Genomic DNA, 20,120 nt, shown 5'->3' with positions numbered 1-20,120 from the left:
ACACACATATCATGCCAGAGGCCAGATATTTAAAGATCTTCACTGGCAACGTACAGAATATGAGATCAGCTTTAGAATACTGTGCATCCCACAAAGGGCATCCTAGGGCAATGGGTGTATATAGCCGTCCACCATCAACACACATTCTGTCACTTTGGGAAATGCATGTTCACCATTATAGGTCTTGTTCTGTACTGGTAAATATAAGCAGTAACTTGGTCCTAATATAGTGGAATATGAGCCTGGCAGGGCCTGACTCACCATATCAACATTGAGGGAAACCTGCTCATCGATGTATTTTGTTGCAGCTGTAACCAGAAAGATCTCCAAAAAATGCCTAATGTATAATCTTCATAGTTCCAGGAATATGACATTGTGTTGCACGATTGTGCATCTTCCCCACAACCCTCTTCCTCCCACACCCTTCCCACTCCCAACCATTATTATGCCCCTGCACTCTAATGTGATCCATCTGGTGGTGCATTATGAAACCCTAGTAAATAAAAAAATATTTATTATTATCATAACAACTTCATTGACCATTCATTTGAGAGGACACACATTAAAAACACGCACTCACACAATAAACACATCCTCGTTAAAATGACACTACTAACTAAAATTATATCTAATATACATTGTTTACAGAGGCTCAGTGACTGCATGTCTGCTGGCTGCTTGGAAGAGGTGACCCAGCAGGCTTGTCCTCAACAGTGCACAACAATTATGCACTTCGTTGTGCGGAATGACTTTCAACATTAAATTACAAGACCATATGTAATATAAAATGCAATATTACAAACACACTCAGAAGGCACTACATCCAACCAAGCTACCTCACTTGTTTCCACAAACCCTAAACTTGATGCAATTATCGTAGCTCAACAAGTGGAATGAGCCTCTCAAGATAAGCACATCAAGACAACATACGTATTGACATACAAGTATAACATGTTCTTAAAGAGCTCAGAGCAAACTGCATATAAGTGCTTGTGTACATGTGAATGGCTATTCGTGTTTTCTGATAGGCCAGAATGCGTGCAGAGAAATAATCAACAGCATTTGAAGAATAGCAATTCTAGCACACATTGGGCCTCATTGTGACCCTAGCGGTAGAGTGATAATGACACCGGTAGTGCTGCCGGCGCTGTTATCACTCTAACGCCACATTACAGGTTCTGCTTGCGGGGCCGTTCTTCACGCCTGGTCAGACCAGATGTGCAGTTAGCAACGGTCCCGTTACGAACTTGTCCGTTGTTACCATCCTCCCCATTCCCTTTGAGCCCTATTAGGGCTCAATGGGAATGGGGACGTACCGGGTCCGGGACGTGTGAATGGGAATTACCGGGCCCGCAAAGGTCGGAATGGCCTGGTTATTCCCATTTTGCAGGACCCAGACCTGAGTTTGGGGGTAGCCATGCCGGTAAAAACGGCATGGCGACCTCCAAACTCGTAATGAGGACCATTGATTATTGGTTTAAGCAAATGAGCCAGATAAGGGGAAGATACTACCCTGTTGCAAATAGTGACAAGGGGTGTGGAACGAGAACAGACATCTGCACACATTGCAGTATTACAGCACTGTCTGGATTTCAAAACAGGACAGAGGAAAACGCAATAATATGCATCAAATCTTCTCATAGACTCCGCGTACGTACAGAAAGGGGAAAATAAGAAGGTATTTTTTATTGGAAAAGAAATTAATGTGTAAACTGAAGAGTGCATGAGATCCAGTTTTGAAGCTTAATAGTGATTAACTAACCAATCAGTTATCATAAATGTTCATTGATGCGCCTTAACGTGTTTTTAAAGTTTCAGGCCTTTATTTTTTAACATTTCACATAGTGCTTACCTTGTTGCGTCAAACTCTTCCTCTTTTTCCTGAATTCTTCGATCGATTTCTGTCTTAACCTGAGACAATTCCACCTGTAATCGGACAACCTTACTTTCTTCAGCCTGTAAATAAGAATAGGGAAAGAAGGTATTTTCCATGAATTTTGCTTTATGTATTGTGTGTTATTGTTCTTTGGCCCTTTCATTCATCATTTGCAATGTCATCTTTCATGTCCTGAGTGTTAGGCTTAGCAGTGCACCATGGTGGCTCGAGATATGGTTGCTCATCTTACCATAACTGGCACATTTCTGAAGTTTTTCAGTTTTACTTGAAACTGAAACTGCACATGTTACTTGGCTTCCCTCTGATCTCTGGTCCAGATCCCCCCACCGCCAGTTGCACACCTGCACTGCCCCCCTGGCAACCCTTGCACTTGGAGACAGTTTATGTATGCCTATAGCCCGCTACCAGCACTTGACACCTGATGTCTGCACTTACCCTTGCACTTGCCAGCAGCTGGCCGCATTCTTTATTTATTGTCTTTATTTATTTTACTGTTATCCTATGTACTGCACTGCCCACTGCCCCTTTACCCCCGCACTTTTCCCCTTCCCGCCTACCCTGCACTTGCGCCATCTCAATGTCACCTGGCCTAGTAAGATCATTGTCTCTGTCTTCCCTTTGTTTCCCCTCCCTTGCCTCGTCGCGCCTTGAAACACTTGTGTATAGGCTCATTATAAATGCCATATCATATCATAACCATAACGTCTCTTTAACAAAGGTTTTTCATTGTACGTCATAGGTTTTTATAAGTGCAACTTAACCATAGTGTCCCTTTAACAAAGTTTTTTCAGTGCGTTTGATAGGTTTTTACCAGTCCACCATAAATTTCCCATAACATACTAATATCATACTTACCCCAATATATCAACATTTTTGTCCATTTTACACCTTAAAACTCAGCGATTCCCCACCTTTTCAGCATCATTATTAACACTTCTATGCACTTTTTGCAACTTTTTCCACTGTTTTTGTGTTTGTTGACATTCGCGAATGACTGACGTCATCGCGTACTTTTCAAACAAATTCACATAACCACATGCGCGGCATGATGACATGTCTGCGAACGCATCCGCACTTCACGAATGTACCTGTGCTTTGCAAATAGTTCTGAACTGCATTTGTCAGCTCATCTACGAACTTTAAAGATCAAAATGTACCCTTGCACAGCTCCTACACGTATTGTTACTCATTATCCATTAACACTCTAGCACACAGCACATACTTGGAAGAATATTAGCAAAACTGCTATTTATCTTAAAAATTGCATCAGCTATTGTGATCCCTCCTCCCCAAGAGCCCCCACCACCACCAGCAGCTGGAGGATCTACACAACAAAAAAAGTGCAGTACTTCAAAAGACAATGAAGAGGACCAAGAAGATGAGGTGGAGGAAGTGCCTACCTCTAGCACCCAGATAGAATCATGGTTGTGGCATTTCTTTACCACTTTTGGGAATGTACCAAAGGCTTCACCTTCATCCACCTCATCTTCCTCAATGAATACTGTAACCACACAGGCAACTTCTGTGGGACACAAAATCCCACCAGCTTCCTTGCAAGCGATAAAAGAGACTGTTTTTTCGTACGAAAACAGTACTCTGTATGTACTGCAACACACTACTCTGCAGGGAGGAGTAATTTTGAAGCTCTAATCAAGTAGCATGAGAAACACTGCCCCTACCTTAGAAATAACACACGCGCAACATCTTCCCCTGTCCACCTGCCCCTCCATATTTGTGGTTGGTGCCTCTTCCCTCATTACCCTCCCCACCTTACTTTCTGACCCTCCTCCCAAAAACAACATCTGACCTCTCCTGCATACAAATAATAATAAAAAAACACACAAAAAAGGTTCTTTTAGGAAGCACCTTTCACAGTAAAAAATAGAACTAAAGAAATAATCTTATAGACTCCATCTACATTGCATTTCTCAGTAAAGTAGTTAGTCTCAATACGATTCTCCAACATTTCTGTTAACATTGTTTGTTATGCTTTGAGAATAACGACAATTGTATAGTAGAGAAAAATATAAAAGGACAGAAACAATTTTGTGTCCCAAATACTTTTGACTAGCATACAATAAGGACCATAATTTATGGACATGTATAACTATCCGCGGTCTCCACAGTCCCCTTTCCAGGCCATGGATCATGAAAAGATTCAGATGGCATGTGCACACCATTGCACGGGGCAGCCCTTCTACCCTTTTTTATTTTATATTTGTAGCACTCCCTCAATGCCTGCATTCAAATAGTCTCACATTCATCAATCACTTACAAAAACTGTACATATAACCCTATGGCCATATTAAGCTTCCACACACCAACTGACACTTAACACTTTTCTACAAATCTTTTGCATCTGCATTTCCCTTATAAATGCACATATGCCTTGTGCAGTGACAGAAGAGCATAAATAGAAGGGGCAGTATGGATGGGCAAGTGCTTATGAGAACCCAGGAGGGAAATGCCAAGTGATGCCAAGGTGGGACGCCGCTTGATGACTACTGGAGCAGATGAGTCCGAAGATTGGGATCCATCTTAACCGTAACATCCTTTTAACAATGATTTTTCTATCAATTTAATAGGTTTTCATAAGTGAAAATGTTTCATGGTGTTTCATCACTGTATATGAGTTATTATGAATTCCTCTTTTCATTCATATTTATGAAAGAACTATAACCTCCTTTAAGAAACATATTTTTTGCAAAACATATTATGTCTGTCGTTACCAGAAGCGCATACTGGCGATGCATATCATCATTCATTTGCCTACGGCATAAGGCTCAACAAAGACCCCAGAACAACCAAACCACCCCTATTATTCACTGCACCTGCCCTGCATTTTAACTCAGTGTCCGCTATACCCTAATAATGTAACCAATGTCTAGTTTGCATGACTTGCAGCCATGCCCAGTATCCAAATCCATGGGGCATGGGCTTCAGCCATGCCACGTTCCCCAATAAGCAAACCAGAGGACACATTTGCATTTGCCGAGGGCCACGCCCACTACCCAGACACCAAATATATATTGTTCATTTTTTCTACTTACATGCTTAAGCCTTGGAAAAATAAAATACAACTGAACTGTGGTGTCCGACCCAGCACTTTAAGACGAGGTAGCAATATTTTGAGATGGATGGAGATGCAGAATATCCTCAAACATCAATAATCAAACTAACTCAGGAAGTTGGCAAAGTGTAACTGTTTTAATATCAATTATCTAAAACAGGGAGTTACAACAAACATCAACAAATTTGCTCAATCTTAGCACTCAATGCATGTCATAGAAAAACTACTTTTATAATGAAAACTCGTCATCGTTGACATCAACCTACATGGCAAACTACAAAAACCTACTTGGGAAGGTGATGGGCTTAATGGGAACATCTAGGTATGTGTTCCATACTTATTAGGAAGGTGATTGGGTCTCTAACATCAGGTGGGGCAACTAAGCCCTCCTTTAGTGCAGGTCACTACGAACATCATTAAATACATGACATCCCATTGGTTATTCAAATTATAGGGCTCTCTATTACGTGGCCCACTGCAATTAGTTGGCACCCTTGTACCCCTCTGCAATATTCCATTTACGCATGCAGCACGCACGCTTACATCCAGGTGCTGATGGGCTGGTCATAACCATAGCTTCCCACCAATTTGCCTGTTCCTCTATCATCACCCTTGCAATCTGCCAGTCAATTAAGCTTTGAACTTAGCCTTAAACATGTTCTCTGAGGTTGAGAATATGAGGGAGTATAGGCATACTCTGTCTTCTAGGTTTCAATACAACTCGTCCCAGTGTCTATTTTCATCCAACCACGTGACTGCAGACCATGTTATTGAGTCTTTCCGCATTTAAAATACTATTAAATGATGAACCTCTGACGTCTCCAATGTTCTCACTCCTCACCTAAGACAGGAGTTCTATTCTTTCACACGTTCTGTAACCACTGCTTCGAACAGTCAGGCCCAAGGTGGCCTTGACTTCTTGGTGTTGAGCCAGCCATGCACTTACTTGGTTCACCTCCATGGTTAAGTTTTCCGATTTCTAACTGAAAACCTTTCTTTTTACTGGATCTAGCTCTGTTAAAGTGCATAGTGGAATCATTCATAGTTCATATGTTTCCTACACATATACGTTGACACATCGCCACAATCTATTTACTACATAGCCAGCCTTTAAGAATACTTTGTCTACTTGCATTACTGCTTCTGTACAGTTGTAAACGACTTGATATCTTCTTCATTATTTCTGTTAGCATGAGCATCTTCATCTCGAGCCCGAAATGTTGCTCATCTTTGGCACCTCCTCTTTAGAGTGCCTACAGATTGTTTATGTTCTCTCATCTCTCTGAATCTCTTCTGGATGTGCCAGCTCTACTCTTTATGACATCACCAGTCTTCTCTTTTGCTCAATTTTCACACTTCTTCCGGGATTTCATTGAAATGGCCATCATTGACGTGCATACATGTATTCCTTTCTCAATGGGAATCTTACTTCCACGATTCTCTTCAGTATTGGTACTCTCACTGGCATTGCACGTGTCTCACACTCTGGCTCCCAACATATGGGCAACATTTGGGAGGAGCTTTTAGTGGGGGTACTTGGCTCCACCTCTACACAACATATTTCCCAAAACATGCTTTCAAGTCCTTGCAAATGCTCATCGCGCAAGTTTGTTGTAATCTAGTGCACCACTTCAGGCTGAAACCACAAGCAGAATATTTGTTCTCATTCAAACCTACCACTTCGGCCATGCCACATACCCCAATAAGCAAATTACAGTACACATTTCTCCTTGCTGACTGCCAGGCCAATTGCCCAGACATCACTGTTATATCACTGTGTTGTGTACTTACATTTTCACACGTTCCAAAAAAAACAACACAGGACATATTTGCAATGCATGCTTTGAAGTTCTTGCTGACCCTCATGCATATTTGCTGCAACCTCATCCAGCACTTCAACCTGTACCGACGAGCAGATTTTTTTTTCCCATTCAAACCTATCCCAATTTTGAAAAACTGTTAACACATAGCTAGTCTCTAGTGGGCATGCCCACTTTAAACACATTGCTGGTCCCTCGTGGGCCATGACCCAGACAATATGACCACTGCCAATGGCCACAGGCTATACTTCAGTCACCAAAGGTAATCACTATTTTTTGTAACTACATTATGACACTTTTCAAAAAATAAAACACAGACACATTTGCAAAACCATGCTTTCAGGGTCTTGCCAATGCTCCTTACACAAGTTTGCTGCAAATCTGCCCATTTTTTTATTTTTAGAAAATTGTCAAAATGTACGTACATACAATAGTCCTAACTTAGCTCTTACTTGACAAAATCCATTCAGACTTTACACAAACATTCAAGGTTCGGTCAATAATCATTCTGAAAACCTAAGCCATATATATAGAAATGTTGAGACCACCCCTACAATTTTTCCCCCTCATGACAAAATTCCACCAAACTTTGCAAAACATTCATTTCTAAAATCATTTGGCTATCTTTTGTGCAGATTCGTCAAATGGCACCAAATTTATAAGCCTTTAAAATATTTTGGGACGCCCCAGCTAATTTTGTTCCCTCTTGACAAAGCAGTAGCACACTTTGCAGAACCATTCAGAGTTGGGTCTAGAAGGGAATTCCAAAATTTCATGCAGTTTCATTGAGTGGCGCCAATGTTGTAAACCATCCAAAAACTGCATTTCACCAACTCTGTAATGCAGAAATAGGGATAGATGTCCCCGAACATTGCAGATGTTCGTGAACATCACAGGACTGCCCCAGACATCCAGACTTTTCACGGACATCTAAGTTGAAAAGCCACCCATTTTGGGTTTTTTTAAGGCCATATCCCATCTCATCCTTATCACCCCTCACCTCTCACCTCTCCAGAGATTGATTCATTAGTTTGACAAGTGCAATGTTGCGTTTTTTAATATGTTTTCACCATGATGTCCGCAGACTACAGGCAATGTTTGTGAATCCAACCTGGCAGGCACCCCCAAAAATATGACGCACCTCACGTTTTTCACCATCCAATCAGTGGGAGGGTGCAACCGAACAGGGAAGTGAGTCTGCGGAACAAACCCAGACATCACAATTTTTTCTTTTCCACCTACTTTTTGGTCGTATTAAAAAAAAATACTGGACGGATTTACACCAAATTTACAAACGCACGCTTTCGGGACCAAGCCGCCACTCCTTCCGCACACTTGGTGGAAATCCATCCAGCGGTTTGGGCTGCAGGCATGAACAAATTTATTTATTTTACACTGCGTCTATGGGAAAAAACAAATTTTTGTATCCCCCTATAACTTTGCTCCCCTTGCACGAAACCTCACCATATCAGTTTTGTGAGGATTCATCCAGAGGGGGCAAAGTTATAAGCCCCCGAAAAGTGCTCTTTCTATGGGTCGAGCAACATAACCGTAACTACAGGACTGCTATATATATAATTAAAAAAAATATTTTCTCAAATTGCCATATCCTCCTACTGTAAAGCCATGTCAGATTTCATCATCAAATTCCTCGACTACAATGGCCTAGCAGCCCCCTTTGTGCCAACAAGCTGACCATGCCCCCCTTGAGCTCCAATCTTAAATGCCCACGACTCAAAATCTGGGACTTAACAACACTATAATCATATGCTATGACCAGACACGCTCATTGTCAACCGACCAGACATGCACCAAAATCTAAGACTAGGAGATATCTATCTGTATCTATCAACCTGGAACAAATTCCCAGACTCAAAACTAGAGCCAACAGCACCTATGTTCTCTGCCAAAAAAACTTTATCTAAACATTATCTTCCCCTAAGTAAGCATGACACTATCACTCCAGGAGATGCAAACCGCTATCATGCCAACTTATCCTCAAACTACTCCACATAACTACAATTCCCAGAGCGTAATAGCTCATCTCTCAGTCAAATACGATTGGGCCTGTTCTTGTAAACCTGTGTCATGATTTACCTATCTGGGAATTAACAAGCAGAGCCACTATCGCAGAGCCTAATAGCACTTATCTTTCAAACATTAAGATTGGGCCAGATCATGTCACCTGTCGGGTTCACAAGGCTCTATCAAAGAAAGTCAGGTTACCCTGGCCTACCTAGGAATAATGTTATGAACTCCCTCACTTGAGGCGCTACAGCAACTATGGTTGGTTGGACTTGCTCTTTTCTCGTGAGAATATGCTCTACGTCCTCGAATCAGTCACCTCTTTTGCACTCCTGCTCTCTGAAGGTACACCGTTGATGCAATAAAGTTCCACAATACAAACTATAAACGTGTCAGCAATACCCATCCACCCGCTTTAAACAATCGCCAGGGGCCCGGGAAATGGTCCCTCTGGCACTTACAACCAAGCTTCAGAAATGATGACGTCTAACCGGGTAATGACAACATACTCAGCACTAGTCAGGGAATTTCTCTCTGAGATCCATTACCCCTAACCACCAGGATAGACACGGTCAGTTTAGCGGGCTCTGAAAAGTAACCAGGAATAGGGGTCTCTCACCATTAAGCACAGACACTCAATCATACCAATAGGCTCATTCTCACCTGTACACCAACAAACAATAAAATACAGCTATACCCCTTGATCAACTCTGCCTAGCTGCACACATACCTACACTAATCCATGAACACCTCAATAGCCTGTAGAACGCAGTTATAACCACAATAAAATAGGCATAGCTGCACACTTAATCTCATAGAGAGGCTCCACTGCATCAGAATGCAGGCTCTGAGGCCAACTACCTTGCTGCACACATTCCAATTCTTACCTTTCACTTCCTGTCTGACAGCCATAGCACACAAAACTATGCCATTCAAGAAAGAAAATATGTCAATATACGTATTGTTCAAACATAGAGAAAGAAAAAAAAAAAAACAAGGTAACATTTTGCAACGATGCTGCTTTTCCAAGCTCTGTTTGCAGTATCTGTAGGGAAAATTATATTTTCTATAAAAATAAAAAAAAGACGGTCCACAACTTAAAACCGACTGCAACGAAACAACAATCCCACACTCCACCCCATAATCAGCTTAAATACTATGTAAATGTAGTAATTCCTGCAAACCTGTGTTTCGCCGTTCACTTAGTGTTGGCCTTGAACAATATTCAAAACTGAACAACGAGTAAAAGCTATCCCTCCCTCTTGTGTAGAAACCATAACCCACCTGTAGAAAACAGTGCACATATGGAATGAAGGAAGGCTTCACTTTTACCTCAGCTTTTTTATAACTCATAAAAAGTATATTATTTAGTTAATTTCGAATCAAAAGCAACAGACTTGATACATAAGACATGCACAGAATTCTAAAATAACAGACTTCCAAACTACACACTACACAAAGAGAACAATTCATGTCATTTTCACATACATTTAATCTTCATCAAAACATAGGGCCTCATTATGACGTTGGCGGTAGCCGTGCCGGAGTCGTTTTTTCACCGACACCCGGCAAGGGGTTTGTTGTGTGCCGGTAGTATTTACTCCCCATTCACATATGAGCCCATTAGGGCCCAATGGGAATGGGGAGGTCGGATGCACCGGCACCATTCGTGAATGGCGCCGGTGAATCCAACATGCTCTGCTCGTGGGTGCCGGTACGCCCGCCAGGTTAGACCCGGTGGGCAGAAAGGCACCCACGAGCAGAACTCATAGTTTGCAGGTCCGGTAGTAACGGCGCCGGTAGCTCACCGGTGCCGTTACTACTGGACCGACAAACTTATTGAGGCGCATAGTGTTTTAGAGGAAGGCTGCCTAATTATTAGGTCATGCCTACTCTTTAAAGTGCATAAGTGTGGGGTGGGGTTAGTACTTAAAGTGCTTTCTATGCAGTCAACTTTCTTCACATATTCTTCAAATCAGAACATAAGGGCAAGAGAAAAGTTCCACAACCATTAATTTCTCAGAGGCAGTACGTTCTTTCCGATATGCATGTGTAGCAACCGTGCATTTCTGGTCTATTGGTACAGAATTAAAGAACATATAGTTTCTGTGTCTTTTTAACAGTGGCTTGTGAACCTGTTTATGTAACACTAGAACTCCACCAGCACCTTCAACTAGATCATGTCATTATGAAGGGTGTTTGTCTTTTCTTACTTTTTTCTGAGGCCAATGGTCCACAGTCCCTGTAACCAGCCCAGGCAACGACAGTTTAAAACCCAACCACCTCCCCTCTTCATCCCCCCAGCCATAATGAAAATGCAACAGCAGGTTAAAGAAGGGCTTCATCTTTAGATGTGGCCACTACCTACTGGTGATCGTTGCACTTAGAAGTATGACTGGTAAGGAGGAGTTGTCCCCCCACCCCGTTTTCCTTGCACCATCCACGTTGGGTGTACTAGATGGCACCCACGTGTATACACCATTCATTAAGATTCGCTCTATTACGTCTTCCATTGACATTACGACTCAATGGAGAATGAGCCCCACAATGTATGTTCTTAAGTTTCTACCATACCTTTCAATACAAGACCATTTGTCTCAGCTAATGACTCCTGGTAAATCGATATCTTTTTTCCTATCGCTGATGTGGCACTCTTTGGAAACCATGCTGTCCTTGCACAAGGTTTTGTCTGAGCCAAGTGCATGTTGAAGTGTGATGCCCTGGTAATGCATATCCACTCTCCTATGGGCTTCATGGCGACACATGAGGATGATTAAGATGATTAAGATGTGTACAGTGCTGCCTAGTGTATCGTTGGCGGAGGCTGCCAGTTACTGCATTGTATATTGGGGATGATGGGTGTGCCCATAAATGCCAACTATGCCTATTTAGAAGTATACTCTTGATTATTTAGACCACAAAATGTTGCTATTTTTCATAGCATAGATTTGTGCTGTTTTTTTTTCCATTCACACTCCTGAAATATCATTCGTCCCAATGAAATGTACACATTTTCCATCTCAAAACACATGTGTGCATGGCTCTGAACACTAACCTTCCTCTACTGTACGTGTTGGCTGTGCTTGTAGTTGCATGTGTGAGATCCCTGATTGCTTGATTAAAGAAGATGAATGTACTGTGACCCAGTTGAAATTGCGACTGTCATATCATAATGCAATACAGTACAGAACGTAATCATCTATCATGCTGAGCAACTCACGGTTGGGAATGGTGGACTGTGGTGTAAGCCAGACCTTTAGAGTTGCTCTGGGGTAGATGGAATGGCAGAGGTTACTGTCTAATGTTTGTATCAAGTGTTTCTAGGGTACCCATTCCGCACTTCCCAACATGATCCTTTTCCATTTCATTCTGAGGGTGGATATTCAGTTCCGATTTTTACTTTGCTTTCTGATACTTGTAGTCCTTGTTTCATAATGGCAAAAGGCAAACATACAAGTACTATATTACAAAGAAAAAACAGGACTGCACCTGACTGTTACAGCATCGGACAATTGTAATATGGTTCAGACGGTTATATCCAGAGGTGGTTAATAAAGCAGCCTTTACATTGTAGTAGTGTTTCTATGTGTTGCTGGTATATGTGTAGCGTGCAGCAATTATCTACTTATGTTATGTTGTAGGCTGCCACTTGTGATCAGTGACGTTAACAGTGAGGAGTGGCTGATATATGCAAAACTGTCAACCGAGTCAGGAGAGACCTTCCAAGGCATGATTTCACAGTTGAGATATGTGTTGTGCTTGAACAAGGTAATAGGATGATTTTAGGGATAGTGCTCACCTTTCCAGTAATCCACAGCTAATGCCTCTTGGCCTTAGACATCGCCCTAAAGCTGCCTGTGTGGTAACATTCTACTACCCTACTGAGGCAACCAGTCGTTTGGTGTTGGCTTACTGTCTGGCTCTTACTGCCTCTGAACCTCCAAGAAATCCTTAACAACTTTTCTGTTTGTTTATCCTCCCTTTCTCTAACTTGGCACCCTGTCCTTGATGTTCCCCTCCATCAATTTCAGTGCCATCTCTTCCTCCTTAAAGCCTGCATGCACTAGTACTCAGTTCGCTATGCCTCCACCTCATCCTCCTCTCTTGTCCTTTCAGGTGTCTCCACTCCTTTTGCTCTCTCTTGCCTCACACAAAACCTCCACCGCCCTCTGCACCTCCCTCCATGACTACTCCTTGTCCTGCACCTTCACTCTTCTCCACAATTCCTCCTCCTGTATCCTTATTTATCTCCACGCCTCATCTTTTGTTACCTTAAGCTCCCTCTTCCCTTCCTCAACCCTATGGAGATATTTCAACACCTCTTCCTAAACCTTCACTCCACCTCCTGGAACCTCTCTTCAGATCTCTAGACCTCGTTTAGCACCTTTATCTCTCTCAAGGCTATCTCTTCCTGTAGCTTCCACTCTTTCTGCTTTGCTGTTCTGCTATTCCAAACACCACACCCACTTCCATTCCACCTACATTTTCATAGGATTATAAACCTTGCACTATAGTTTCCACCTGCAAAGGTTAATTACAGTGGACCTGTGCATGGGCGTAGGAAATGGGGGGGACACATCCCCCCCACAATTTTAAGTGGGGGGGTGTAATGTCATTTATCCCTCCCAGAATATGCGTTTGGTGGGCCATGCAGGGATCTGTTTTTGAAGTGGGGGAGGGGCTGCTTTCTATGTAAGCTGCCCTCTCCCCCCAACCCCAAAAGCATGGGGGCAATACCCTGGGGGCAGATGGGTGATCATCTTCCCTAGGGGCAGACAATTTTCAGACATTTCCCTCTTGCCACCCACCGAAACACGCCGCCAACACCACATGTCCTACCTTCCCGGGTTCCCACAGGTGTCCCGACGTAAACAGTACCTCACATGTGTGGGTGCACCTACCTGGGCACAAAGGGAAAAGGCTAAACCACTGGTTACCCCCCAAAGGGTATGGGGAGACAACCCACAGATTTGGGCCTAGGGTGTCGAAGCCATGAAGAAAAACACAGTACCCCATGCATTTCCGAAAAGAAGACACCCGTGGGAATCCACAGAGGTCTGCCCTGCATGTATTGCCCCAGAATAAATTATCCACAATCCCAGACAAAGTGAAAATTCTGTTTTTTCCACTAAATTTAAGACTTTGTCAGGGATTGTGTGTCATAGATTATGGGGTGATTCACGCAAGTCAGACCTCTGTGGATTGCCATGGGTGTCTTCTTTTTGGAAATGCATGTGGTTCCCCGTTTTCCTTCGTGGCTTCGACACCCTAGGCCCAAATCTGTAGGTTGTCCACATGAGCAAAATTCCTGAAAATCTGCTGTGCGAAAAGACTTGGGGTTACCCGTGTTTTAGGCTTTTCCCTTTGCACCCAGGTAGGTGCACACTCACATGGGAGGTACCGTTTTCATCGGGAAAGCTGTGGGAATGTGGGAAGGTAGGCCATGTGTTGTTGGCTGTTTTTTTGGGTGGGTGACCAGAGGCAAATGTGCGGAAATTGTATTCTTTTTTCTGTCATTTTCCTGATTTTCCCCCAAACTATGGAATCTTGCCCTACATAGTTGTTGCCTGATCTGCGCAAATCACTCCTTCCTAAACTTGGAATATTGCCTACTTTTCAGAAATCTATGCCTTTCTGGCTTCCCATTCAGCTTTCCTACCCTTTTCTTCCATTCCGTCAACGCATGTCCTATTGGACAAAAAAATGCCAAAATCGCCTACCTCTCACAAAATGGCTGATTGGCATATCAAAATATGTTATTTGGGTTTCCACTAAATCTGTTCTTGAAAGCCTGGAAAATGGTGAATCCAGCACAGCAAGCCATATGTTCCTAGCTCTTACAAGGAAAACACCACAGGCTTCTTTGTACAACATTTTATTGGCATTTTCTGAAAAAAAAACAAATGTTCTCCTTTTTGGTTATTTTCTCTCATCCCCCCCTACAGCAAACTAGGATTCCTGGGTGGCGTTACAACTGCCTACATATGGGGGAAAAAAGGGTCCAACTTTGGCCGACATATCTCATGTAACAAAGAAGTTACAAGGGATTGAATGGCGACATACCGAAATCACCAAAAAAGGCCTTGGCACTGGGGGGAAATACCTATGGCAGTTAAGGGGTTAAGACGGTAAAGCCCCAGAGTAGATATCATTTTTAAGGTAGCTCAGTTAGTTAATTCTCCAAATGCAGATTGTGCACAGGAATATGTAACACCTGTGTCCAGCACCTGGCTTAATCTTCTGGTCGGATAATAGTCAGAGTGAATGCATTCAGCTTCCGATGCAACACAGCATTTTCCAGGTCAATTGGTTCAGAAAAAGTGGTGGAAATCTCTGTTACTGTCGCTTTTTCTAATTGGCCGGATTTTTGTGCATTTTCTGGGTGGAGTTCGGGAGCCAAGAGGACACACCTGGACCCCTTGCATTTCCCGCTCCACCAGACAAATGCAGCCTTACTGCCAGCATGGATTCTCTTGCTGGAAATAAGGAAAGGGATTCCTCTTGGATCTGCTTGGAAATGAAACCTGGTAAAAGCGAGAGGAGTCCAGAGGAAGCCATTGTCAATTCCGCCAGCAATCGCTAATTGCGCGAGGTCTTTACACTCTTCCAAAGTGGAAAAGCAATGTGATTTCACCTGCCTTTTACACTAAAATCTTCCATTTTGTGGCGGAAAAGTAAAAACGTGCGTCAATGGAAGTGGTCCACTCCATGCAGTTTACTTTGCGCTTTGATGCTTGGGGGTTTTGCGTGATGTTACACATTTAATAAATAAATAAATACATTTAACATGACACCAGATAAATGCCAATTCGTGATCAGAATGAGTGAGCATGGCATGTCGCTGGTAAGAGGGTGTCCTGTGCTTCTTGAGTGCGTTGGCAAATGCCCTGAATTGCCATCTCGCCTTAAGCAGGTGCTTAAAACCATCAGTGTTGATTGCGCAATAATAAGTCGACAGAGGTATTTCAAAAGGCCAATTTTGCACTTTGGGTGACTTTGTCAAATTGGGAGAATGTTGCCCAGCATGTGCCACTTTCTCTGCGGAGTGAATTGTGCCCAGCCCGAGGAAGAAGTGTGGAAAACCCACAAGGGCACTGTGCCCTGCTCTTTCTGTGTGTGTCTTCCCCACAGGCCGACAGATGCCGACTCAGACATCGGTAAGTCTCAGGTGGCAAACCTGTACCCTAGTTGATGTGGCAAAGGATTCCAGACTTCTGAGGCTGATAACATTAGTAGCATTGAGTTACATGCCACCTGACAGGTATGTGTGATAAAGTTTCAAAGCAGAGCTGTTAGAGGGCTAAAGAAGGAGGCAATGTCTGCCCACCCTCAAAGGGTACATACAACCAAAAGTAATAGGCCCCTCCCCCTATCATGGCTGTAGGGGCTAGGCTTCAAACCAGGGCAAGAATGCCCTCCAATCATCCATGCCCATGAGTAGGGTACCCCTCGTGCTCCAGGAACCCTGTTGAGCAATCTCTGTGCTTTTTAGGTGATACTAACATTATTTAAAGCCAGAAGTCTAAAAGGTAATCGCTTAATTGCAGCTGGAAATCAGCTCCTGGCGTGATCAAAATATCTTAACCAAGTGTGACATCATCCCCTTTATTTATAAGCAATATGTGTGTTCTCCCGTTTCTTCATCCACTGAATTACTGTTAGAAACAAAGGCAAGAGTTGTGTCTCTTGTGTAGGCATTAGGAAGGCAGTTGCCAGCCTCTGGCATAATATGCCATGTTCTTCCAATATTGGCTAGCTTTTGCCCTCTTATGGCCAGGTAGAACCATCCTGGCAGTGACTGGCAAATGCCTTTCCCCTGCAGACAGAAAAGCGCAAATAAGAGGCCAATTCAAGACACAGAACAAATATAAGTTAAGACAGACTGCAGCTGCCATTGCTGTATTAGGATGAATATGTTGAGTGTTCAAGCAAGGAGGCATGTATTAAGCAAGCAATAAGTGAGACAAGGGAGAGGCAAAGACAAGCCAGAGGGGCTCTTTGAATAATGTAACAGGGCAGAGGACCCATGCTCTGCCGTCCTAGTAACATATGAGAGAATCAAATAGATCAGACTTTGCAGCAAATGTTAAACGAGAAAGGAACAGAGTCCAGCTCTGCATTCAGAATAACAAAGACAAAGAAAGGCTAGGCTCTGAAGCCTGCATGAGATGGAATAAGAGGGACCAGACTCATTGTTAGAGGCTGGCCCGGCCCTTGCAGGGGCGCTAGAGGGGCAGCCCACATAGCGGGCTGCCCTTCTGGCAACCCCCCTGGGTCCACATACACCCCACCTACTAGGCATTCCCCGCATCCGACACATCCGGCCGTGGACCTCGGGAGTTCTTATAAGGGGTGGGCTTGCGATCACTCATCCTCCTTGTTTGCTGTACCCCCCCACCGGAGGACAGTCAAAGCAGCAACATCACACACCTGGTCCCTCTACTCCCAGAACAGGGCTTACTCAGAGGTACAAACAAGATGTCCTCTTTCTTTGAAACCCCCATCTTTCCATTCCAAGAGACACAAACTTCTCCTTGCCCCACACAAAAAAGTAGCAACTTGCAGTTGGTAGAAAAGGCTTCAACTCCTTTATTTGGCAGGAGTCCACAAGTGATCTGCCTCTTAACGAGCTGGCGTCCTAGCTGTGGCCCACTGGAAGTAATTGTTATTTCCTCTCTCTTACCATGAACTCATAGTCAGAGGAAAAATCCAAAATGCGACATACAAAGACATGTTCTTTGCTGCTGCATCCTTTAATTGTCTTCTGTTTTCTTTTCTTCTTTTCTCTTGTTTTATACAATGATAGTTGTAATTTAATACGTACTGCTATTTTAATTCATATTTTGTGAAAAGTCGAGTTCTTTGACTAAAACACAATAAGTAAGTAAATAAAGAAATAATACACAGTCCTCAAGATGTCCCCTGTCCCCCCCAGATTTTATGTGTCTCCTACTCCCCTGGACCTGTGATTAGTTGGGCAGTGGGGCATCAGGCGTTTTCTCACTGTTAACTGCTGTCTGTCCCATTCTGCAGACTGAGTCTTGAAAAGTGTGGGCTGGTCTGACATCGTTGCTTCTATCTTCTCACACATACTCGTTGGGGCATACGTGGGAAGCCTGGTAGGGAGTGGTGGCGGGACCACCAATTGTACTGCAGTCCACCTGTGGGCAATGGTGCCTTGATTTTAATCTGGAATCATACATTCTTCTTCCTACATTTTGAGGATATTTTCCCTTATCCTGCTTGCTATTTTTCCACTGAATCGACAACAGAGTTCTTTGATACAATATTCAAGTATCTTCTTGGAGTTTGATAAGGAAAATATTAGGATTTCCTTAGCCAAGTGAATATTCTCAGAACCAGAATTGCTGAAGCAATGAAATGAAGCAAATGTTATGTTGTAAAATGCAACCATTTTATGAATATATCATTTAGATCATAGTGCATTTTGTTCCACTAGGGCCAAATTCCACAGCATGGACTGTTTTCAATGGTCATGCTGTTATTTTGACAAGCAAAATCTTTGATTTTCAGCAACATCCAAATCCAGTGGTGGCTGGTGATTTTTTTAATTGGAGGGGTGTACATCTTTCCCAAAAAAATGTGTTGTGACCGAACGTTACGAGGGTACACAAACCAACTAAGATGGTGGACTTGAGGGGTTGGGGAGGGGGGCTATCGTCCTCCTCAGAATTATTTTTTTAAAACAGGCTAACATTTTTCATTTTACAGGCTATTTTAGGTAAAATTGTGGGTTGAACATCTACACAGTTTGCATTCAGTTTTGTTGCGTAATGCATGACAAAATCCATGTTATGCAAGTCACAGGTGTACTTTTCAAGTCATTTTCATGATGACATTGCTCACAATATATGCCAGTATAAAAAACATATTCATGATGGCTGTGTCTATAAATGTCCATGCATGGTGCACTGATACATGCAAGTAGTACCATGTAAGAACATACTCCTGTTGGCATGAACAGTAAAATATGCCATGGCAAAGTTAGAAACTATATACAGATTAGCTGGGCATTGGCCAGTTATGTTACATGAAAACACTCATCGTGTTTGCTTTAACCTTGATGTTCAGTAAAAAATGCCATGCCAGAGTAAGAAAACATAACCAGGCTGGCTTCAGCAATACAGTCAAGCCATATAACAGCACGTAGGTGTGTTTTAACCTTGATGCCCAATAAACAAATGGCATGCCTTAGTCAGAAAATGTAATCAGATTGGCTGCAGCAAAGCAGGCCAGTCTAGCCACATGACAATGATCATGTTTGCATTATCATTGGTCCCCAGTCAAAAATGTCCCGGCCCCATTTAGAGATACACTTACCAGCACACACCCAACTAACCATACGCATGCATTCCACACTCATACACATTCACTGGCAAACCCATACACATTCCCAGAATTCATAACTCTTTCACTGGAGCGCCCATTCACACACACACTCATCCAACATACAGTCTTTCTTTCACGTGTGCACCCAAACAATATACATACTCATGCAGCGCATACATATGTTTATCTTTTCCTTATCTTTAGCCCCGGTCCAGAAACCACTCTGCTGCCTTCAAGACAGGCTCCCATGATGACTCTCTGGCTCCCGTGCAACATGCACAGGAACCAGGAAGCAAGGAGGGCTCCTGGTTTTCTTCACATGCCCAGATTAACTGAGTTGAAGCACTTCCTGCATGTGTACTGGAACGTGCAGGACGGTCCCTTATGCACATTCAGAACTGCAGTACCCAAGCCTGCAACCCCAATGTGCCAAGTAAGACTGCAGAAGCACAATCTCCCTGGCCTTGCATAGCCCATTGGACATGTGAACTGAGGTACACAAACTGTCAAAGGGAAAAAAAGTTTCCCTTTGACAGTTTTCATCAGCCAATGAGTGCTTCCTCAACTGCTTGCTGAAACTGAGGTAGCGCTTAGTGTTTTCAATGGGCTGGGCTGGCAGCTCATCTAGAATGGGTGGGTCATCTCCTGATGGCCCATTATGGATGAGCTGACCCAGTCCAAATCTGTGAATAGGTTTAGTTTGAACTTACTTCTAGGGCTGATTCAGCTTCTTCATAGGCAACTTGCAGCTCTTCTTTTTCCATTTCTAGTTTTTTCTTAGACTTCTGAAGTTCATGAACACTTTTCCCACCTTCTCCGAGTTGCTCAGTTATATCTGCAATCTCCTCTGCCGAAAGAAAACATAATGGTGATATGAATCCGTGAAACAAAACATATCTATGTCATAAAATAAAAGCTGCTTGTATGAAATAGCACTCGTAAGGTTGAAAGGTGAACT

At 43.0% G+C, this 20,120-nt stretch overlaps 1 protein-coding gene across 5 annotated transcripts in view; it reads right to left on the bottom strand.

The window, feature by feature from the left end:
* The window catches only part of MYH16 (myosin heavy chain 16), a 1,358,245-nt gene that overhangs the window by 115,472 nt on the left and 1,222,653 nt on the right, over positions 1–20,120 (bottom strand). For all 5 annotated transcript variants that reach the window (XM_069654472.1, XM_069654473.1, XM_069654475.1 and 2 more), the window contains 2 exons: positions 19,873–20,009; positions 1,853–1,956 (listed from right to left, as the gene is read on the bottom strand). In XM_069654472.1, coding sequence (XP_069510573.1) covers positions 1,853–1,956; positions 19,873–20,009 — 241 coding nt within the window. The remainder of the gene's footprint in view (positions 1–1,852; positions 1,957–19,872; positions 20,010–20,120) is intronic.

The sequence above is a fragment of the Ambystoma mexicanum genome, chromosome 3q (genome assembly GCF_040938575.1).
Source record: "Ambystoma mexicanum isolate Mex_15411 chromosome 3q, UKY_AmexF1_1, whole genome shotgun sequence".
NCBI lineage: Eukaryota > Metazoa > Chordata > Amphibia > Caudata > Ambystomatidae > Ambystoma > Ambystoma mexicanum.
Note: the sequence above shows the minus strand (reverse complement) of the source record. Positions and strands in the feature narration are given on the sequence as shown.